The following is an 18807-nucleotide window of genomic DNA, read 5'->3' as shown; positions in this document are numbered from 1 at the left end:
TCTTTAAAGGTAAATACCAAAGTGGAAGGGGGATAGTACCAATTATCAGAAAAGAGAATACAATTTAAGAATATGACTACAGAGATAGCGACCTGTGAAGATCGACCTTACTTTGTGACCAAGGAATGGTTACTGGCAAGATCGACCTTACTTTACTTCGTGAGCAAAAAATGTTGTGAAGCGAGATCTTGCAAAAAATTTGAAAATATTTTCTTAAAAAACTTGGCAAGACGTCTGTAAATCAACTGAGACGGCAAAAATTAAAAGAAAAACACCTTTTACTTACATTTCCTTTGATGTTAGGTGACGATGTCTGAGATTGTGTTTTACCGATCTAAATTGTTTAACGTAACGTTAGATTCACATAACCACGTGATCGTGACAATTTCCTCATGAACCTACCTCCCATGAAAGCTCTTTTTTGATTGGATCAAATGAATAGGTACCAACTGAAAACATGGAACACAAGTCATAAATGTTGATGGGAAACGTCAATGAAGAGCAATGAAACATCAGACTGTAATGTTTAATATTTTATGAGTGTTTTACCGTTTGTAGTCAAGTTAAGGTTGAGAACTTGTTTAGGAAATGGAACAGTCACGACAACATTCTCGATCTAAATAAAATATGGAAACAATGAGTGAAAAGACTTTGAAAAAGTTAATGTATACAATATTTGACTTGGTATGATGACGTTAGGACGATGTAGTTAGTTTTCTACAAAATGCTTTGAGATAATAAGTATGAAAAAATGGACTAGTTTAGGTTATATCTTTAAGTTTATAAATGCAAGAAGATGCAACAACAGTTTAATAAATTGACATGATTATAAATACATACATTTTTACCCATAACTGGTTTTGAACTTATCGACAATTCAAATCTTCCACTTCCACCCTGAAACAACCAAGTAAAAGACGATCATCGAATCAACGTTTTGAACAGTCATACGAATTAAAACGCAGAAAAATCAAACACTTTAATTTATTTCAATCAATAAAAAATATTTTAAAATAATTTCAACAGTTGATAAACCTCTTGAAACAAGACACGAGGATTTGCAAACAATGGTAGCATATTTACTCTAAACAAAAAAACAAAAAATACCATCAAAATAGACAATTTCATCATGAAAATATAACTGCTAAAACACCCACCCGGTTGCCACGTTATATGATATTAAACGAAAACGACCATCCGGGGGGACGAATGACAAAATTCGTTCAGACTAAAATACACAGATATTTGAACGCGGTTTTAGTGCAAGATTGAAAGAAAAGTGTTCAATGTAAAAAGAAAATTGTTATTAGTCATATTAAGAATAATTTGTGTTGACTTTCACCAGAGACAATCCATATTCAACATTCACACTTACATACCTCCCATCTTCTGAAGCAAAGACAAGGATAAAAACTGACAAGGATACGAGGATTTGTAAAACACATGTTGAGATCTATAATCAATAGAAATCTTTAATCTACAGATAAATTCAATTTTAATCTAGAGATATAATAAAGTATCATAAATATACAAGGCATGCCAGATAATTTACAGTTGCAGTCAATCTGAAAGAACAAAGTTGAAAAAAGGTGAAAAAACCTTTAAAATTTTATACTAGACAGTACATATAACAAAGTATAAACAAAGAAGGCACTTACAGTTCCTTGTATTTCTGAAAATATGATGGAGCCCTACACAAAACAGAAAATTTTAGGAATTTAAACATGCCATAAGTTTTCAGTTCGTACATGTCATTAGTTTTAATTTAACATCAAACAAAAACAACAAACATATTTTTGTCATACATCTTCCACAAAGGGAACAAGAAATCCACAATATTATAATGTTGTTACCTGTTTATCAATGATGGCATCAATGCTTTCGGCTACATCAAAATAAATCTATAACATAAATAAAATTAGAATTAATTGGAACTAATTATGAATAATTAGAACTAACAACTAATTAGCAATATTTATTACAACTAATTCATAAAGAAAAAAGTTCACTCATCACATTACAACTAAAAAAAGCATAAAAACGGATTTTCTTTTTAAATTTCTTAATGGAACAATGTGAATATATCTACATACCTCATTATTTGCATATTTTACACCAGTTCTCCTCCATGGAACATTGGACAATTGACCAGTTGGGAGATGACTGCTCATACTAGGAAAATATGAAATATTTAACTTAAAATATATGTAGAATGATCATAAATGTGTAAACTAAAACAAATTTAACTAAATATTGTAGTAAGTTGCATATAAAAAACAACGCAAATACAGAAATTCGTTTTATGGATTTGCTTTATATTTATATCTGATCCTTATACAAACAACATATAGATCACTACATAAAAACATGGCTTGTATGTTTACCATAAGTAAGGTTCTTACTTGCTGTCTCCAGTCACTTTATTAACAACATTTCTAACTATACTAGGAGGTCTTATCAATTCTTTAAGGACATTTGACTCTGTAGCAAGAGGGAATCCATTATCCAACATCTCTTCCAATAACTGAAGAACATAAAGATATAATATCATATTTTACATCACACACAACAATAAAAATTGAAATTCATCTATCAAACAGCTGGATTCTCTACAAAATATACTAATCTCAAACCTCATATACAATGACAGAATTTTCTTTAATGATTGTTTCAGTACAGTCAGAGAAATATTCTTTGATCAAGTCAACCACTCGATGAAGAAATTCAATCACAAACAAAGGTGGAACTGGAAAGGAATGTTTTCAATTCATCAATAATAATAATCATGAAAGTGTTCACCACATGTTGATGTTATGAAGGCTAAATTATTTTTATCTACCACTAGGAATGCCTAATGCAATGCCTTTTATTGAGTGATAACACTTCTTTGCAATGTAATGCATACTTTTTAAATTAAAACTAGCAATCAATGTCTTGATTGGATTAGAGGCAATTGATTCAAAATAAACATTAATAAAACATTAACTAACCTTAATATAAACACAAACCTTCATTTTCAACAACAGAAACAAAGAAGAGATCATGGCAAAATTTACTGATGAGATAACTGAATCCTGTTGCAATTACAGGAGGAATGTCTTCTGGAGAAGTAGCCTGAACATAAAAGATGATATTTAATTTGTTTAAGAGCATTTTTGTCAGACAAATATGACATGAAAACCCTTCATGAAAGTACCTTAAAACTTCTCAACCAAACAAGCACAAACAACAATTTACAAATATATTCATTTACCTTTCCTTGAGCTTCGAAGAAATAATCACAAACAGAGCGTCCCAAAACACTTCTCCAATGTTTTTCCAGAAATATATCCCTAAATGTACATGAAAAACATCATATGACCTAGTGACTCACAGTAACCCATTTGGTGTAAAGTTGTGATAACTAAACAATTGAGGAAGCTGAAATCATCAAAATAAAATCATCTAACTGACTTCAACACTATTGAAATTACAGATATCAGGTAATATCTCACGATTTTTATGACATTCTTTATTTTTCCTGGGTATTAATCCTGTCACATGATACTTCTCATAATCTACCTTCACTGGCTTCTGACATTGTTCAAGCTTTCCTTTAATATCTTACTGAAACTTGTCTCATTTTACCTCATTCAAATAATTGTAAAGTACTTCTCACAATAATCACAAGCTGATACGTACAAAACCAACAGAAGAGCTTTGAGAGAAAACAAATATAAAACCAATACATACTGTCACTACCGACTCACCCTGAATGGTTGATGATAAACAAACTGTGAATCATTGTAAAATCCACAGATAATAAAACCTATAAAAATGTATTTCTCCTTTACTTAACTAGCTTAATGGTTATAAAACTATTTTCATGTGAGTTCATTTCGTAAATATTTATTTATATTATTGCCAACATTTAAACAACATTTAAAAGCGATGTTTCCATTTAAAAAAATTAAGATTCATGTAATTATATTACTTGTCCCCAGACCACTGAAGACTCAACGGCCTTTACCAGCTGGCTTGCCTAACTTATCTTTAATTATGGTAGTGAAGATTTTCGTCTCAACCCATGATTCTAATTGATAACAAGTCAATGAATTGGAAGAGTCCCAAACAGTTATAAAATATAACAACAGATGAAATACTATGCACAAGGTACTAGGAGTGATGTTCTGTTTTAGTCGATTTTAATTCTGTTTAGAAAAACGTATTTCCAGATAGGAATGGACCGTGACTTTCTTCAGTTTTTTATGCACATGCTACAAAGTCCCCGGAATCTACAAACTTGCTGAAACCTTAAACATAGACTGCATTCCAGAAAATAACTTTGTTCAAATCCTGAGTCTAATAAATAAGTCTCATTCTACTCGCTACGAACGCCCTGCAGTGCGCTAGCTGTTCAAATTTCGAAAGCTGGTCATTTGCATCATACAATATGATTTATACCAAAATGCTGAAAATCTTTTTTCTAAGCAATGACAATGTACATAATATCCACATCATTATTGGACAACCCTTTCTTTGATAACGGATGCACTTTAGTGAAGTCTTGCTGGCGATGGTTGTTATATTTTTATGTTTAAAAGCATAACATTGACTGGTAAAGCCGCTGAATGCATTGCAAACAATCGTTCTTTCAACCAATAACTTAGTCTAGAAAGTTTGAGTACAAAACATGAACAAAAGGCATTAAATCGATTCACAACAACAATTTTGGAAAATACTCTCAGGCTCATATCATTGACTAGGTTTGGTTCTTACATACACCTTGATATTTCGAGCAGACACCTCTTTTCTTCTGGGATTTTCTGTCGGTACAACAATCAAACAAGCCCAGAAATATATAATAAACACTTGCATATAAAACAATACATTCAACCGCAGGGGTTTTGGAAAGTTGTGTGTGTGCCATGCTAACTTTGTGGTAATTCACAATAGTTAAGCTAGTGTAATAAATTTTTTGATATTTGATTCGATTTTTTTTTGTTTAATTGCATCATGTCACCCTCATTGAAAAGTTAGCACATCTGTATAAACCAGGTATTCAATTTTTTATCAAATCTTATAAAATGCTCACAATCTAAAAATTGGAAGTTTCCGAACGTACATAGCTTCCCGACTCCTGAGCCATTTTTTTTGTAGAGCTAAACGATCAAAAATTAGGGGAAAATGTGATTGACAACACGCAAAGACGAGTTACATTACGAGCGAGTTGTTGTTGACCAAAATAATGAGATTAATGACTTGGTTTACTGCATTTATGTTTAATTTGTAGTTTCAATAGCCATCAAAATAAATATAATCTGATAAAAATTCTTTTCTCACGACGAAAAGCTTGTCATTAAATAACTGATAACTTGCGAATAATTGCGAAAATTGTTTTTTGTAAAGCGAGGCATGAGAAATATGGATAAATTGACAAATTGACTTTGTACAAATAACGAAGTTCATTGTAGAGATGAATAGAACACGTAATTTACTCCAGACTGTTGGCTATCCTGCTTTTAGTTTTCCCGTGTTTTTCTAAAGTTTTTTTTAGGGAAAATGCCATAACAGGGCGATTGACCTTTACAAAATTCATGCCCGCAAACATGCGCGAAGCAACTTTGACGACCACATGCAACATTCAACTTGAGCCATCAAAGATTATGAATTTTTGTCATATCTTAATGAGGACATTCGTTATGGAGAAAATACAGAGATGTTTACTAAAAACTTCTAAAAATTCCCCAAGATAAACTCTCTCATCACTTGTGGTGCAGCAGAGTCAAAGCCAGCTATATCAAGCATTCCAGGATCATCTGGGTCAGCAATAGCGACGTCATTCGATGTCATGGCAACCACAATAAGTTTAGCATCATGAATCCCTGAATGGTGACGATATTTTTTGAGAGCCTCCCTTGGATGAACATCACCGTAATGTGTTTCAGAATTTGTGTAAGCGATAAAAACATCAATCTTTAAATTGTTGTCAATGGCATAAAGCATGGGTTGAGCACAGTCTGTTTCCTCCATTGGAACCTGAAAAATACAACATAAAAATTTACACTAACACAACATAGTACAGGAATCTCTTGAAACCCATAAACATACATATTTTTTAGGGTGTTGCGTTTGTACACAACTATCATAAACAAAATCATCCATTAACCAAAAATGATTAAGCACCTCTTATGTAAAAATTACATTTTAAAATGCTTTCTAAAACATTTCTGAGTACTAAAAAAAACGAAAGACAAAGTTCCCTAATGACAATTATAGCAAATTGAGAATTGATATGCACAGGTAAAATTTCAAGAATTTAAGTGTTTTGAACAACTTACTTCATTATAAATATTTAAAACTTCATCCAAATTCATGTTTCTAGATATATTTATCGGAAATGTTTTTTGTCCAAGTGTAACATATATGTAATGGTTTTCTGTTTGTGCTGTTATTAGGGACATTGCAGCACTAAAAACATCAGGTCTCATTGAGCTTGCACCAATACATCCTTTGCTACGCACTGATCCACGTACATCAATGGCTAGTATGTACCTTTTTCCTGTTGATTCGACATTCTAAATTTGTACAAAACAACATTGAAAATATAAAAATACAAACAATATAATGCCACTTGATTGCTTTTTTGTGGAAAAAAGTTTTTCTACACTGTCTACCTTAAATGATAAATAAAATGCTTTCTCCAATGCTTTGGTAATTTGCACATTAGCTTTCCATTTAAGAGAACCTTTCTCACCCTTTCCTGACTTGTATGTTCTCCAAGCAAATAACATAGTCAACGGATGGATGTGTGCATTTTTTAACAGATCCTCATTGCACAGTTTTTCACAAACATCTTCAACCTGAGATGATCCTTCAGCAAGCAAGCCAATGGAAGTCATTTTGTTTAAGTTGCGTATTATTGCAGTCATTGGCATTTTCCTTAACAGAGCATCCCACACCTAGAAACAAGTGTTTAAGAGTTAGAACAACAAGCGTTTCGAATTTATAGCTTGTAAAATATCCTGTATTTTGCCAAATAAATTACAGCTTATCAATTATTGATTTAGAAACTTCGCAATGCTTGTATAATGAACTTCCAATTTATAAATTTAATTTAAGTAAACTGATGGAATACCACAGTTGTAGCACAAACAAAGGGTCCAACATGATGATTATCACTAACATAAGCAATGAGTTTAGAAGTTAGGAAAGCAAACTTAAAAAAAATTAATGATGTGTATAATGCGAAACAATGCGTCAGATTTCTTCCAGGATTAAAGAACACACTTCTATCGTCAAAAATTCACACATCTTGAAACACTTCCTAAGTTCCTATCCTCACCTAATTTCAAATTACATTATGACGACGCCTGTTTTACAGTTCTTCGCGCTGACAATTTCTCTTCCACTATTAAAATTAAAGAAGCTCAAATTTGAACTTAATAAGCAGGTTCACCGTGTTAACATCTTTTTTAGTTTGTAAATATATTTTATATTCAATGTTCATTCACTTCACGTATTATCCGCTTTTTATATATTAATTACTTGTAAATAATTGTAACTCTACACTTATCTCTATTGTCTGTAAATAACTTATCGAATTTCATGTATAGTATACAACATTTATGTAACATAGCTCATTTAATTTGTTCGCACTGACGATGGCATAAGATGGCCTAAACATGTTTGCAATAAAAAGGTTTGTTCTATACATTCAATTTGAAAAGAAAAAACTCTCAGCTAAATTTATAAATTAGTCCAGTAAGTTAACACTGCGATGATTACATGTTCAGAAATGCAAAAATAAAATTAATGAAATGTTTGTACCTTTTTGGACTTAAGCCAATGTGTTGGAATATGTTCTCGAACAAGATTATGTTGATTTATCAGTTCAACCACTTTTGCCTCCTCTCGCAATGTTTTCACTTCTTCAACTGCTCTAAAAAACACCAACATTGCACTGCCATTTTCTCCAATTGGACGACGTGGAGTTGTCTTATCTTCTGGAAAGAAATATTCAAAAAGCTCCTTCCAACCATGAACAACATACTTCATTATAACAAACAACTCATCAGAAACATCAGTTCCTTCTGGCTTGAGATGCATTAACCTTGCAACATCTCTATGCGACCATCCTTCACGCTTTTGATATTTGGTGAGATCCATGGCCAGTTTCCACGGGTCTTTTTTTTTGTACCAGAGTTTTATTGCATTCCTAAGGGCACGACCCCAATCTTTGTGAGGCTGACTAAACACATTGCAGAATTCAATAAACATAAACAAATGAGTCGGAAATTGACAGATCTTGTGTAAAGCATCGCATGCTTTTATTTTCGTGGCACGATCTCCCTTCCGCGCACAAACAGCTAGAGAAAACACAATGGCCTGCTGCCTAGGTGTTCGTCCTTCAATGCTATACTTCTCTATTTCATTGACAACTTCAACACCCCTTCCTGCTTCCAAAAGATTGGAAACAATTGGCGCATCTTCCACGCCTAACTTTCTTTCCTCAATGTAGAAGGTGGGAGTATAATTTCCAAAAACCAAAAAACGGCGAAATCTATTCATATCATCATCATTGCGCACAAATCCGCCCGCTCTGCTTTGTATTGATGATTGATCGAAAGAATCCATATTTTGACTTTGAGCAACATCTTCTTCCTCTTCCATATCCAATCCATCTTTCAAAAATACTAAATTCGATGTATATGTAAAAAAGTAAAAAAATAAATTCTTAACAAAACAACTTTCAGAAAAACAACGATAAAATTTTACTAATTTAGTGATTATATCGTCTACCAAGTTGAATCAAAAAAGTAGTACGTATTGGTAGGTAGTGAGCGCACCCTTTCCTTTACAGTTTACATGAAAATTTTATAACAACTACAACAGAGACAGGTGAGTTTATTGCTGTTCTGTGTAACTGCTTGTAGTGTTTACCATTGTACTGTAAGTAACGCTAAACGCGACGGTAAATACAACAAATCAGCACACGCTAGACCACCATGTTACAATCCTATATGACAGAAAACCACCACAAATGGAACATTAGAAATAAGTGCACAGCTCGTTTGTGATTCAACAGACGCTCTACACCACGAGAATAACTATCTAAAACACGTTTTATAACACCAACCATATTCCCGAACATCATCGAATGACAAATCACAACATTGATTGCAAGGACATAATTCATCACGTACAGCACTGAATAAAGACTATTCACGTTAAAAAGTTGCTATACTAACTCAGAACAAAATTTTAATTCATAGAAAAAAATTTATCAGCTTGGAGGCGTCTCTTGCATATTGTCACGGAACCATCATTCAGCCAAATCATCAAAAATAAAACTGCTTTTTGGTGTTTAATGGAATTTCCTAATTCAATGACTACATATTTAATCATATCGTTTCAGACAAACAAATCAGCTCTTCTTTTCGTCTTAGCACATCATTTTGCTTATGTTTAATTCTTACTCTCCTACAAGCCTAAGATTTATGAATTAAGAATGACAAAGCAAGAATTATATTTACCGTCAAGATCCATATCGTCATTTATGTCTTCACTTTTTTTTCCATTGAGTTCTTCAAGTTGTTCAACCAACTTGGTATCTAAGAATGCATGGTTGCAAGAGTTATTTGAAATAAAGAAATGTTATAAGGCTGCCAAAAAGACCAACTTTACCCCAAATGAGAAATAATGAAATAATAAACGTCTTGACAGCATGCATAAAACACATAAAACTAAGTCGACCTAACGATTTTGTGCACTAGAAGAGAAAGCTCGTGAAAAAGACGCAAAAAATACTTTTTATAGTTGCCTTCTTTTAAATATGGCAATAGATGTTGACGAGGCTTATCGTTTAAACAAACCTTTCCAAACTTCATAAAATTATTTAACTTTTCTCCAAATTCGTAAAAAAAATGCATAAGCAACCATAAACATTATCGATATTAACGAATATATAGGATGACTATACTCTCCTCAAATTGTTCCCAGGTTATCAAAAAATAAAAATTGTTAAATTTTAAACACTTTGCAAAGAATAAACTTTAGTTTCTACATGTCTCAAAAGTTCAAAAATATTATAATACTAGATTCAACAAGATGAATAAAATAACAACATTAAACAACTGTATCTATTATAAGTATGCTGCATCCATATACCAACCTTCACAATGTGGCCTTTCCTTCTCGCAGATCTCTTTTGCATTAAAAAAACAAACAATAAGATACTTTAATTACGATTACAAATGACATGTTGACTGATTCAAAGTGCATTAATTTAAGAATAAAAATAGTTGGTTTTTAAAACTCAACTATGTAAAAATAATTAGTTTTTAAGTTTTTGCCTTTTTAATCACAATTACGAAACATTTCTCTATGAAAAATAGGCATGTTTTTCTATAGAAAATAGGCATGCTAGCAAACGATATATTCTTTATAACATAGAAGAACGAAAGTAGAAAGAACAATAAATATTATTTTCACAATTACATAAGATAGGTCAAGTTGACTATCTTATTAATGAAAAAGCAAGACTATATAGACACATAAAAATTTCATATAATTAACAAACACTTCTCCAATTTAGTAATACTATCGTCAAACTGTCCTCCGGTTATCGCAAACTTAAAATTGTAAAATTTTAATCTTTTACCAAAGAATAAACTCGAATATTTGAATTTTTTCTGGGTAAACAAGTTGAGAGAGAAGTACAAAATAAAACTTCAACGCACCAATCGTATTTTAGTTGCGTGAATGTAAAAAAACGTAATTTGTTTTCAATATAGTGATTATATTACATGTATGTACAGTGTCGGATGATATAATAACTTCTAGTTGCTTTGCTTTTGTTTAAAGGTATTTACTAAGGGAACACTGCAAGTGCATAAAAACACCCAGATTGATTTTGGACAACATGCATGCACTATGTGTATTTCATTGTTTACAGGAAAAGAAACACAATTACAACAAATAACATGAAACAGAGCAAACCATGACTGATGCTTGACTCTGAAGATGACTACCACTAAGGTTGTCGAAACGTCAGTCAACAACAACAAAAACAGTCCTTCTCAGGACTATACCAACCTGGACAATCTACATTTACAAACATGTAACGATACTCCCGGGCTCAAACCATTTACTTTATTACAATGAAAATAATATTATGCACATTTTTACGTTTTATGGTGACAGTTTGACTCATTTAGAGAAAATTGCTCAAAAACATTTGTCATAAGTATTGTCAGGGACGCCGGAACTGGGGTAAAGGGGGCAACGGCCCCCCTTGCCTTTTCTGGAGATGGGCAGGGGGGGGGCAAAAGTGCCCAACAGGTTGAAAATTTATTGTTTTTAATCCAAGATAAAGACTACTTAACCGTTGTGGGATATTGCATTCTTTTGAGCTTAGCAATAAAATTGTCGTAGCTATGTTAGTTTCACTTTAACATTTCTTTGTTTTAAGTACGTTTTGTAAGTTCTTTGTTTGTTTAGTTAGTTCTTCTTTTTTGTTGCAACGCGTGAGAACTTGAAACGCAATGAAAGAGTGAGTAATGCTAATGACGTAAAGGAAAGCTCGATTTATGTAATTACCGATAGTATAAATAACATGTAAATAATTAACTCTAATAGATAGCGTAAGAATACTCAGGTGATATACTTGTAGATTATTTGGCTTGTAAAAAAAAAGGTTCAAAACGAAGAGTTTTAGTGAACCAGGCGAGGAGCGGATTCCTCGACAACCGTGAAACGTCCTTTTTTAAATGTTCATCATTATTAAATCCAAAAAAGTGCCAGGAGCATGACGTATAGCAAAGATATTTTTAATGGTAAACATCTGCTGGCATAAATAGCTCAGCCACCTAAACACTGATGACTTTGAAAAGGATATTTCTTGCATCTTATCGCTTTTTCTGCAATGCCAAGAGCAGAAAGATGTAAAATAGATTCAGCCAAAGCATTAGCGAAAGCAGCTGCTAAGCCGGGTCAATCAAAAATAACATCGCTGTTTGCAAAAGGAAACACAGGCCATGATTTTGATTCTGCTTCAACAAGCGGAATTGACACTGTAATAACTGTCAATACTGAAAAAGCCTCAGACTGTGAGTCACAAAAATGGTCTAAGTCGAAAAGTCTGATTGGTAAAACAGAAAAGATATGCATTAAAACGAGATGGGTAAAACATGAGAAAGACTTTACAAGCGAAGACAAGGAAAGTAGTGTGAAGCATGGTCGATATTTCCAAGGTCATTGGTTACGTAATTATGAGTGGCTAGTGTACAATCGAGAAAAAAATAAGGCTTTTTGCGAAATTGTTCTACTCACTTAAGATAAAGGGAGTGTTTGGCAGTTATGAAGTTGGATTTGATAACTGGGAAAAAGGCTGTGAGAAATTCAACGAACATGAAAACAGTTACGCTCATAAAGAAGCTTGTGCCACATTAGACAAAGGGCAATTGTCTATTAGCATAGCCTGCAGTTCGCTTGCTCTTGAAACACAGCAGTTAAGACGGAAAGGGTTAATTTCACATCTTCAAACATTAAAAACCCTCTTACGCCAAGGTATAGCGATTAGAGGTAGAACGGATTTTGAATCTAATATTCATCAGTTCAATCTTGATAAAGCTATTAACGACAAGGCACTAAAACTTTTACTTGACGAGAACCGATACGTAACTGCACACGACATCCTGGACGAGCAGAAACAGATGATTGTATTAAATGCTCGAAGACATTTGATTGATAAAATTCTAGTGAAGGAATCATTTTCAATTCTAGCTGACGAATCATCAGACGTATCTAAGAAAGAACAGTTGTCTTTCTCTGCAAGGACCTGTGATGATAATTACGAAGTATCGGAAGATTTTGTTGGAATTTATGAATGTTTGCAAGGACTTTCATCTGATGCATTACTGCACTACACCAAAGATATCCTTCTCAGATATAGCATGGAAGGTAACATAATGGCAGCTATGGGCTTTGATGGGGCTTCAGCAATGAAATCCCTGGGAAGAAAGCTCAAGGAAGATATTGCACCAAACGCAATTTATGTTCATTGTTTCAGTCACTGCAATGAACTTATTATACAGGATGCAGCTAAGCAATCTAATTTATTGTCTACATCACTGGATTTATGCCAATCCCTGTATGCAATCGTAGGTGCCCATCCAAAACGTATTTTATTGTTCGAGGAAATACAGGCAGATTTTGAAACGAAACAGGAACAAACGATTACAAAGTTCTACCACTCCAAAGTCTTTCTACAACGAGATGGACAGCAAGAGTAAAGGCTGCTGACGTCATCTTCGAGAAATCGGCTGAACTACATGCAACCCTTGAAAAATTGCAGGAAGATCCTAGCATTTCGGCAGACACAAAAGCAAAGATTAGAGGAACATTAAGGCGACAACTGTCTTTCTTAATCGTCATCTTTAATTTAAACGCCACAAGAAAGCTATTGGCTTTACTCGAGAAGCTTTCTAAAGAGCTCCAAGCGGTTGATATTTCAGCTGAGTACGCTCTATTTTCAATAAGACATGTCCTGCAACGTCTTCATGAGATGAGAAGCGAAGAAGAGTTTGAGCGTACACTTGATGACGCTAAGAACGTTTTTCGCGTTTTGATGTCGTTTCCACTAGAATTTAGTGAAAATTTTGGCACTGGCACTAGCCTAAGAAAAGTTCCAAGATGGATGAATAATGAAGTAATTTACCTACTCACCACTGTGTGACTTCATAGCTCAGTTAGTCAGAGCACTGCACCGGCACGGCAGAGGTCATGGGTTCGAATTCCGTTGAGTCATTTGAATTTTTCAGGTTCGTGAGACAATTGCTTAAATTGTCCAGCAAAAGTGCGAAAATCATATCTTCATTCAATTTCAAACACCGCACTGCATAAAACATTCTTTCAGAAGATGTCACAGATGCCTCAGTTTACAACAGTGCGAATATAACACCAATGCGAAGCTCGTACTACCAAGCCATTGATGCAATCATCTCAGGTCTAGGATCGTGATTTGAACAAGACGATCTTTTCCAGATCAAATGTATCGAGAAACTGTTACTTAACTCTATGAAAGAAAGAGGAGTATCTTTAGATGGATTAAGCAATTCTTTGATTGATAAAAATGCTCTAAGAATGCAGCTTGATGATCTTCCCACCATTCTTGGGCTTTAAAACGCGGATCAGAAGAAAAAAACAACAGAAGTCACGCGTATTTCAACAATAGCAGAGATATTCAATGCCATGCCGTCAGCAAAGAAAAGGTGCTCAGAGATCCACAAACTAATTATACTATACTACATGTAATACACTGTGCACAGTGCCACTCTCATCTGCCTCGTGCGAACGCACATTCCGCGTAATGCGTCGTCTCAAAACATGACTGCGGTCAAACACTGAAGGAAATCATCTGAATGATATTATGTTCTCCAACATTCAGAAGAAACACATGGATATGGTGGAAATAGACGTAATTGCCAAAGAGTTTTCACAGAGAAATGAAAGAAGAATTAAATGTTTTGGAAAATACAATACATGACAAATTGTAAATTAGTGACGTTACATCGTTTGATAGTTATATTATCGTTAATATTTATCGACCAACACTGCGGACATGTGCTTCTGTACAGTGTATTGCATGTAGCACATCTCTTTGCTGTTTATCACTATTAGATTATTTTTAGTATATTTCACTAATGTGCCCTTGCACAAATGCTTGCCCCTCCTGCCCTTTTGCCGTTCCGGCGACCCTGAGTATTGTTTTAGTACTTACTTGCAAGCAGCATAGAAAAGTAAGACCATGTGAATTTGAAGAAAAAAACCCAGTCATTTCTTACTTACACATGACAGGTTCAATAAGTAATTTATGATTATTTCATTTTCAGAAAAATTTATGACAAATTAACAGGAAAGATAATTAATACAAACATAAATTAGTCATATCGTATTCTGAGTTCTTTGACTAAAATTATAAAAAATGGAGCGTAAAAATATTTATGACTACTGTGACTTTATTTAAAACTGTAGAGACAAATAAACTGGGATAACAGGAAACTGCATGTGGTAAAATCAATTTAAACGAAAAGCATGGTACAAAACAAAATAAAATGTAGCACATGAATGTACATTGAAAATAATTTTGGTTTCAGTTAGGTAAATCTTATCATGAAATGAACATCGTTTACAGACTATCGACCAAAGAATGTTCATTTTACGTCACTATCTATGACACACGAATAAATAGTGTCGTGAAGTGTCGGCAATATAATTTATCTAAAAAAGTAAATATTAGGGTGCTTTTGCGTTACCTTTTGAAATTCCCGAGTCTTTGGTGCCAATTTCTAAAATTCCCGAGTCCTTGGTGCCAATTACTAAAACTTCCGAGTCTTTGGCGCTATTTTCCGAAATTCCCGAGCCCTTTGTGACAATTTCTGAAATTCCCGAGTCTTTGGTGCCAATTTCTAAAATTCCCGAGTCCTTGGTGCCAATTACTAAAACGTCCGAGTCTTTGGTGCCAATTTCCGAAATTCCCGAGTCCTTGACGATCATTTCTGAATCTTTCGAGTCTTTCGTATCCATTCTGCTCGAGTCTTTCGTATCCATTTCTGAATTTCCCGAGTTTGTGGAGTTACAGAATGGAATGAAAATGTCGAGTCTTTAATTCTGTGAACGAACAAACATTCATTTATTTGCGTTCACAGGAAAACTGGAGAAATGTGAACTAGGTATTACAAAGAAAAAAAGCTAGGTTTTAAAACATCATTAAACTTTGTAACCCGTCTGTCTTCAAGATAGAAATATTGGCCTTAAAAGATATCAAAATGAACAGTACCATTTTAATGTTAAAAAATTTAAATTTTGTATATGATAGCAAGACTTTTACACGAAAACATATGAATTAGTAAATGTCAATCTTTGTTTTTTTTCAATAAACCATGCTAGTTTAAAAATTGCCAACTTTAGACAGCAAAATTTTCCTGTAAGTGTATAAAAACAATACACACTTAACAACATTTTCAACAAACCATGCTTGTTCAAAGACTTGCCAACTTTATGAAAACAATCGAACTTAACAAAAATTTAAAAATATCATGATCATTTGAACGATAAATATGATTTTCAATATCGTCATTATCCCAGCAGTAAAAGAAACTTGTTTTTACTTGGACAGGAAAATAATAATTTTTGAAGAATGCAGATGTTAGAGATAAAGATTAAATCAATTTACCTCAAACAAAAGCTTTAAGACAGTGTAAAATCTGTTGAAAGCAGCGTTGCAATATAATAAAAACATAAATTATTCATATCGTATTCATATTGCATTCATATCCGACTGCGAGAGAACAAGTCATTTTAATATTCTCATCATTCTTGTTTTGCTTAGCATGATGCATTTAATGAACCGGTAACTTTTATTTCTTTCGTTTTTCAAACATTAACGTATATATGAAGTCAATCATCGATAATCCTCAATAGTTGTAATATTTGTAATTTACTTGACGTTCACAAAGAGTATAGGAATATTGCTACTCTTTAAAACATAGAGTAGACTGAAACTATGGGCTCCCCTCCCCCGCATATAGGTAATGGAATGCAAACTTGAAGGGACTAATTTAATTTAAATGTTGCAAAATCCAGATAATGTTTGATATACAGAATAATGTTTGACATACACAAGTATCTGACATAGAACAAGACATTTTCGACATTTTCAGTTGTACGATGAGCTAATCGAAGACAAGCAATCGTTTCTTGTTAAATCATTTCATGAAAATGTTCACGAATGACAATATTTAAAGTATCAATGCAAAATGGTTTATATACATATCATAAATGAAAACATTAATTTAGATAAACACCAAGAACATTTTTCTCAAGAATTATATTTATCATAATACAACTTGCTTGCGTGTCCACTTCCGCCAACGTAGTTCATAAAATTGTCATGAAGAAGAGAAAGTATACACGCTAACAAAGCTAAAGCATCGTGAAAACGTTAAATATAACACTGTCGAGATTCTGTATGTATGAAAGTTTAATTGTGATTAAAAACGCAGCAAAAAAAAACACTCTAATGCTATAGAATTGTTTAAGTCCGTATAGTTACTGCCTAAAACTTTATGTTTTTTACGTGATGGGTAGAATATTTTTACTTCTATACTAAATCGGAATATTTGTAAAGGAAGATATAAATAAGTTGCATACACAAACTTTCGGCAATGAAAACTAACGTCTGACGCAATATAATTTTCTTAACGTTGTTAATATATACACCCTAAAAGAAATATCAAACTCATGTATTTTTAAAAAATATAAGCCTTTAATCATGTAAAGAATACAATATAACAAAGTCTGGTAAACTTACAGATAAACCACCGATCTCCGATCACAGTCCCCAATAGTTATTTCAACAAGTGTATTTCTATAACGTTTTCCGTCAGGTTGAACATCAATTATAACGCCTTGTTTGCAATGTCGTCATAAAAAAGATTTTTTTAACAATGTAGAAATTTCAAAATAACAGTAGGAAGTACATTTTTTTTGAAAAAATGCTTTATATTCTCCATGGGGGGAGGGGGGAGAATGAATAATTTGTGGATTTAAATGTCCTTCAAATGTATGAAAAATAAATAGAAAGATAGTACATAGATAGTAAATTCACCATATAAAGTGAACCATTTATAAGTCTAAAATAGCTTGTTAATAAATCATTCAACTTCAATTTTCTTTCTCCCCATCGCTACTTTCAAACTGAATAAAAACTGCTTCTGGTGGTAAGACTTGAACACCATTTATTGGCACATGAAGTTTTTTTCTAAAACCGCTGTCATTATGAGTCCGCGATGAACTGCTCGTTTCTTTATTAAATGAACCGACGTTTTTTCTATTTTCCTTACCATTCCTCTCGCGCGTCTCGCCATTTCGTAAACGCTGTTTAAAGAAAAAAGAAAATGTTGTTTGACTGTAGACAACATAAAGCAATGATGTGAAAGATTCTTGAACTTAAGTTAAGTAAATAGAATAGATCCATAGCAGTGCAAAGACAAACAAATAAAACATCAAATACATTTACTTTATTTTACATATAAATACCTCTATAAAGTTTCTTCAAATGATTCATTATGTTTTTGATGATCTGATTGACTTCTGTCTTCAACAACAACCTCCCTGTTTTCTATAACGTTTCTTTCAAGTTTGTTTTTAAATGATTTATAACTACCACGGGAATATCCATCCGTAGAGATATCTGATTGGCTGTCGCTTGGCCGTGGAGGAGTGGGTAAGAATTGAGAAAACTCACTGCCACTGACAATGGACATGATTTCTGGGTCATGTGATTTATCTTCCCACTTTTTGTCGGAATAAATTGCTTGAAAATTTTGATCCTTAATTTGGTCGTGAAGGACAGGCGATGATTTATAATCTACTTCTGACGCATCTAAATGTGAGCTGAGTTGCGATCGATCACAAGTTTTGTAATAAGTCGAGGTTTTAGCATTTTTAGCATGGGATAGTTTTGGACGGTTTTCAACAATGTATCTTTTACTATTACAAGAACCATGACTTTTAGCTTCACAAACTTTCATTTCGTGATTCATGTAATCTCGTGTACGAGTTGAGCCTTGATATTTGGCTTTTCTTCTAGGTGGTAAGTAATAAGAGTGAACATCTTCATAATTTTCATGTCTTGACGGCGAATTTTGAAGGTTTATTGTCCAGGCAGATGATAAAGATTTTCGTCTGCGAGTCGTCGAAGATTTAAAAGATTTTTTGTAGTTCAGTCTTGAGTGGTTTCTTGGCAATGATCTCTTTTGTCTA

General features: G+C 33.2%; 2 protein-coding genes and 1 long non-coding RNA gene across 4 annotated transcripts in view; all 3 read right to left on the bottom strand.

Moving 5' to 3' along the window:
- The window catches only part of LOC124438153, a 281486-nt gene that overhangs the window by 156409 nt on the left and 106270 nt on the right, over positions 1-18807 (bottom strand). The window contains exons 43-44 of the mRNA XM_046988148.1: positions 2094-2172; positions 1854-1901 (exon numbers count right to left, since the gene is read on the bottom strand). Of these exons, the coding sequence (XP_046844104.1) occupies positions 1854-1901; positions 2094-2172 (127 nt within the window). The remainder of the gene's footprint in view (positions 1-1853; positions 1902-2093; positions 2173-18807) is intronic.
- On the bottom strand, positions 3072-3915 carry LOC124438196. The gene is made up of 3 exons (XR_006946006.1): positions 3733-3915; positions 3254-3332; positions 3072-3114 (listed from the first exon to the last, which is right to left on the bottom strand). It is a non-coding gene; the product is annotated as an uncharacterized LOC124438196 (long non-coding RNA).
- LOC124438165 (60 kDa SS-A/Ro ribonucleoprotein-like) lies at positions 5246-18144 on the bottom strand. Of its 2 annotated transcripts, XM_046988175.1 has the most exons (10): positions 18082-18144; positions 17354-17919; positions 15297-15651; positions 10154-10186; positions 9516-9593; positions 7810-8675; positions 6657-6941; positions 6321-6557; positions 5719-6018; positions 5246-5579 (listed from the first exon to the last, which is right to left on the bottom strand). In XM_046988175.1, exons 3-10 carry the CDS (start codon positions 15589-15591, stop codon positions 5502-5504), a joined length of 2172 nt encoding a protein of 723 aa, XP_046844131.1. In that variant the 5' UTR covers positions 15592-15651; positions 17354-17919; positions 18082-18144; the 3' UTR covers positions 5246-5501. The 2 variants fall into 2 exon arrangements, with proteins under 2 accessions (XP_046844131.1, XP_046844132.1); XM_046988176.1 differs by having other exon boundaries at positions 5246-6018.

Source organism: Xenia sp. Carnegie-2017, unplaced genomic scaffold (genome assembly GCF_021976095.1).
Source record: "Xenia sp. Carnegie-2017 unplaced genomic scaffold, XeniaSp_v1 HiC_scaffold_19, whole genome shotgun sequence".
Classification (NCBI taxonomy): Eukaryota; Metazoa; Cnidaria; class Anthozoa; order Malacalcyonacea; family Xeniidae; genus Xenia; species Xenia sp. Carnegie-2017.
This window is presented reverse-complemented; position numbering and strand designations above follow the sequence as displayed.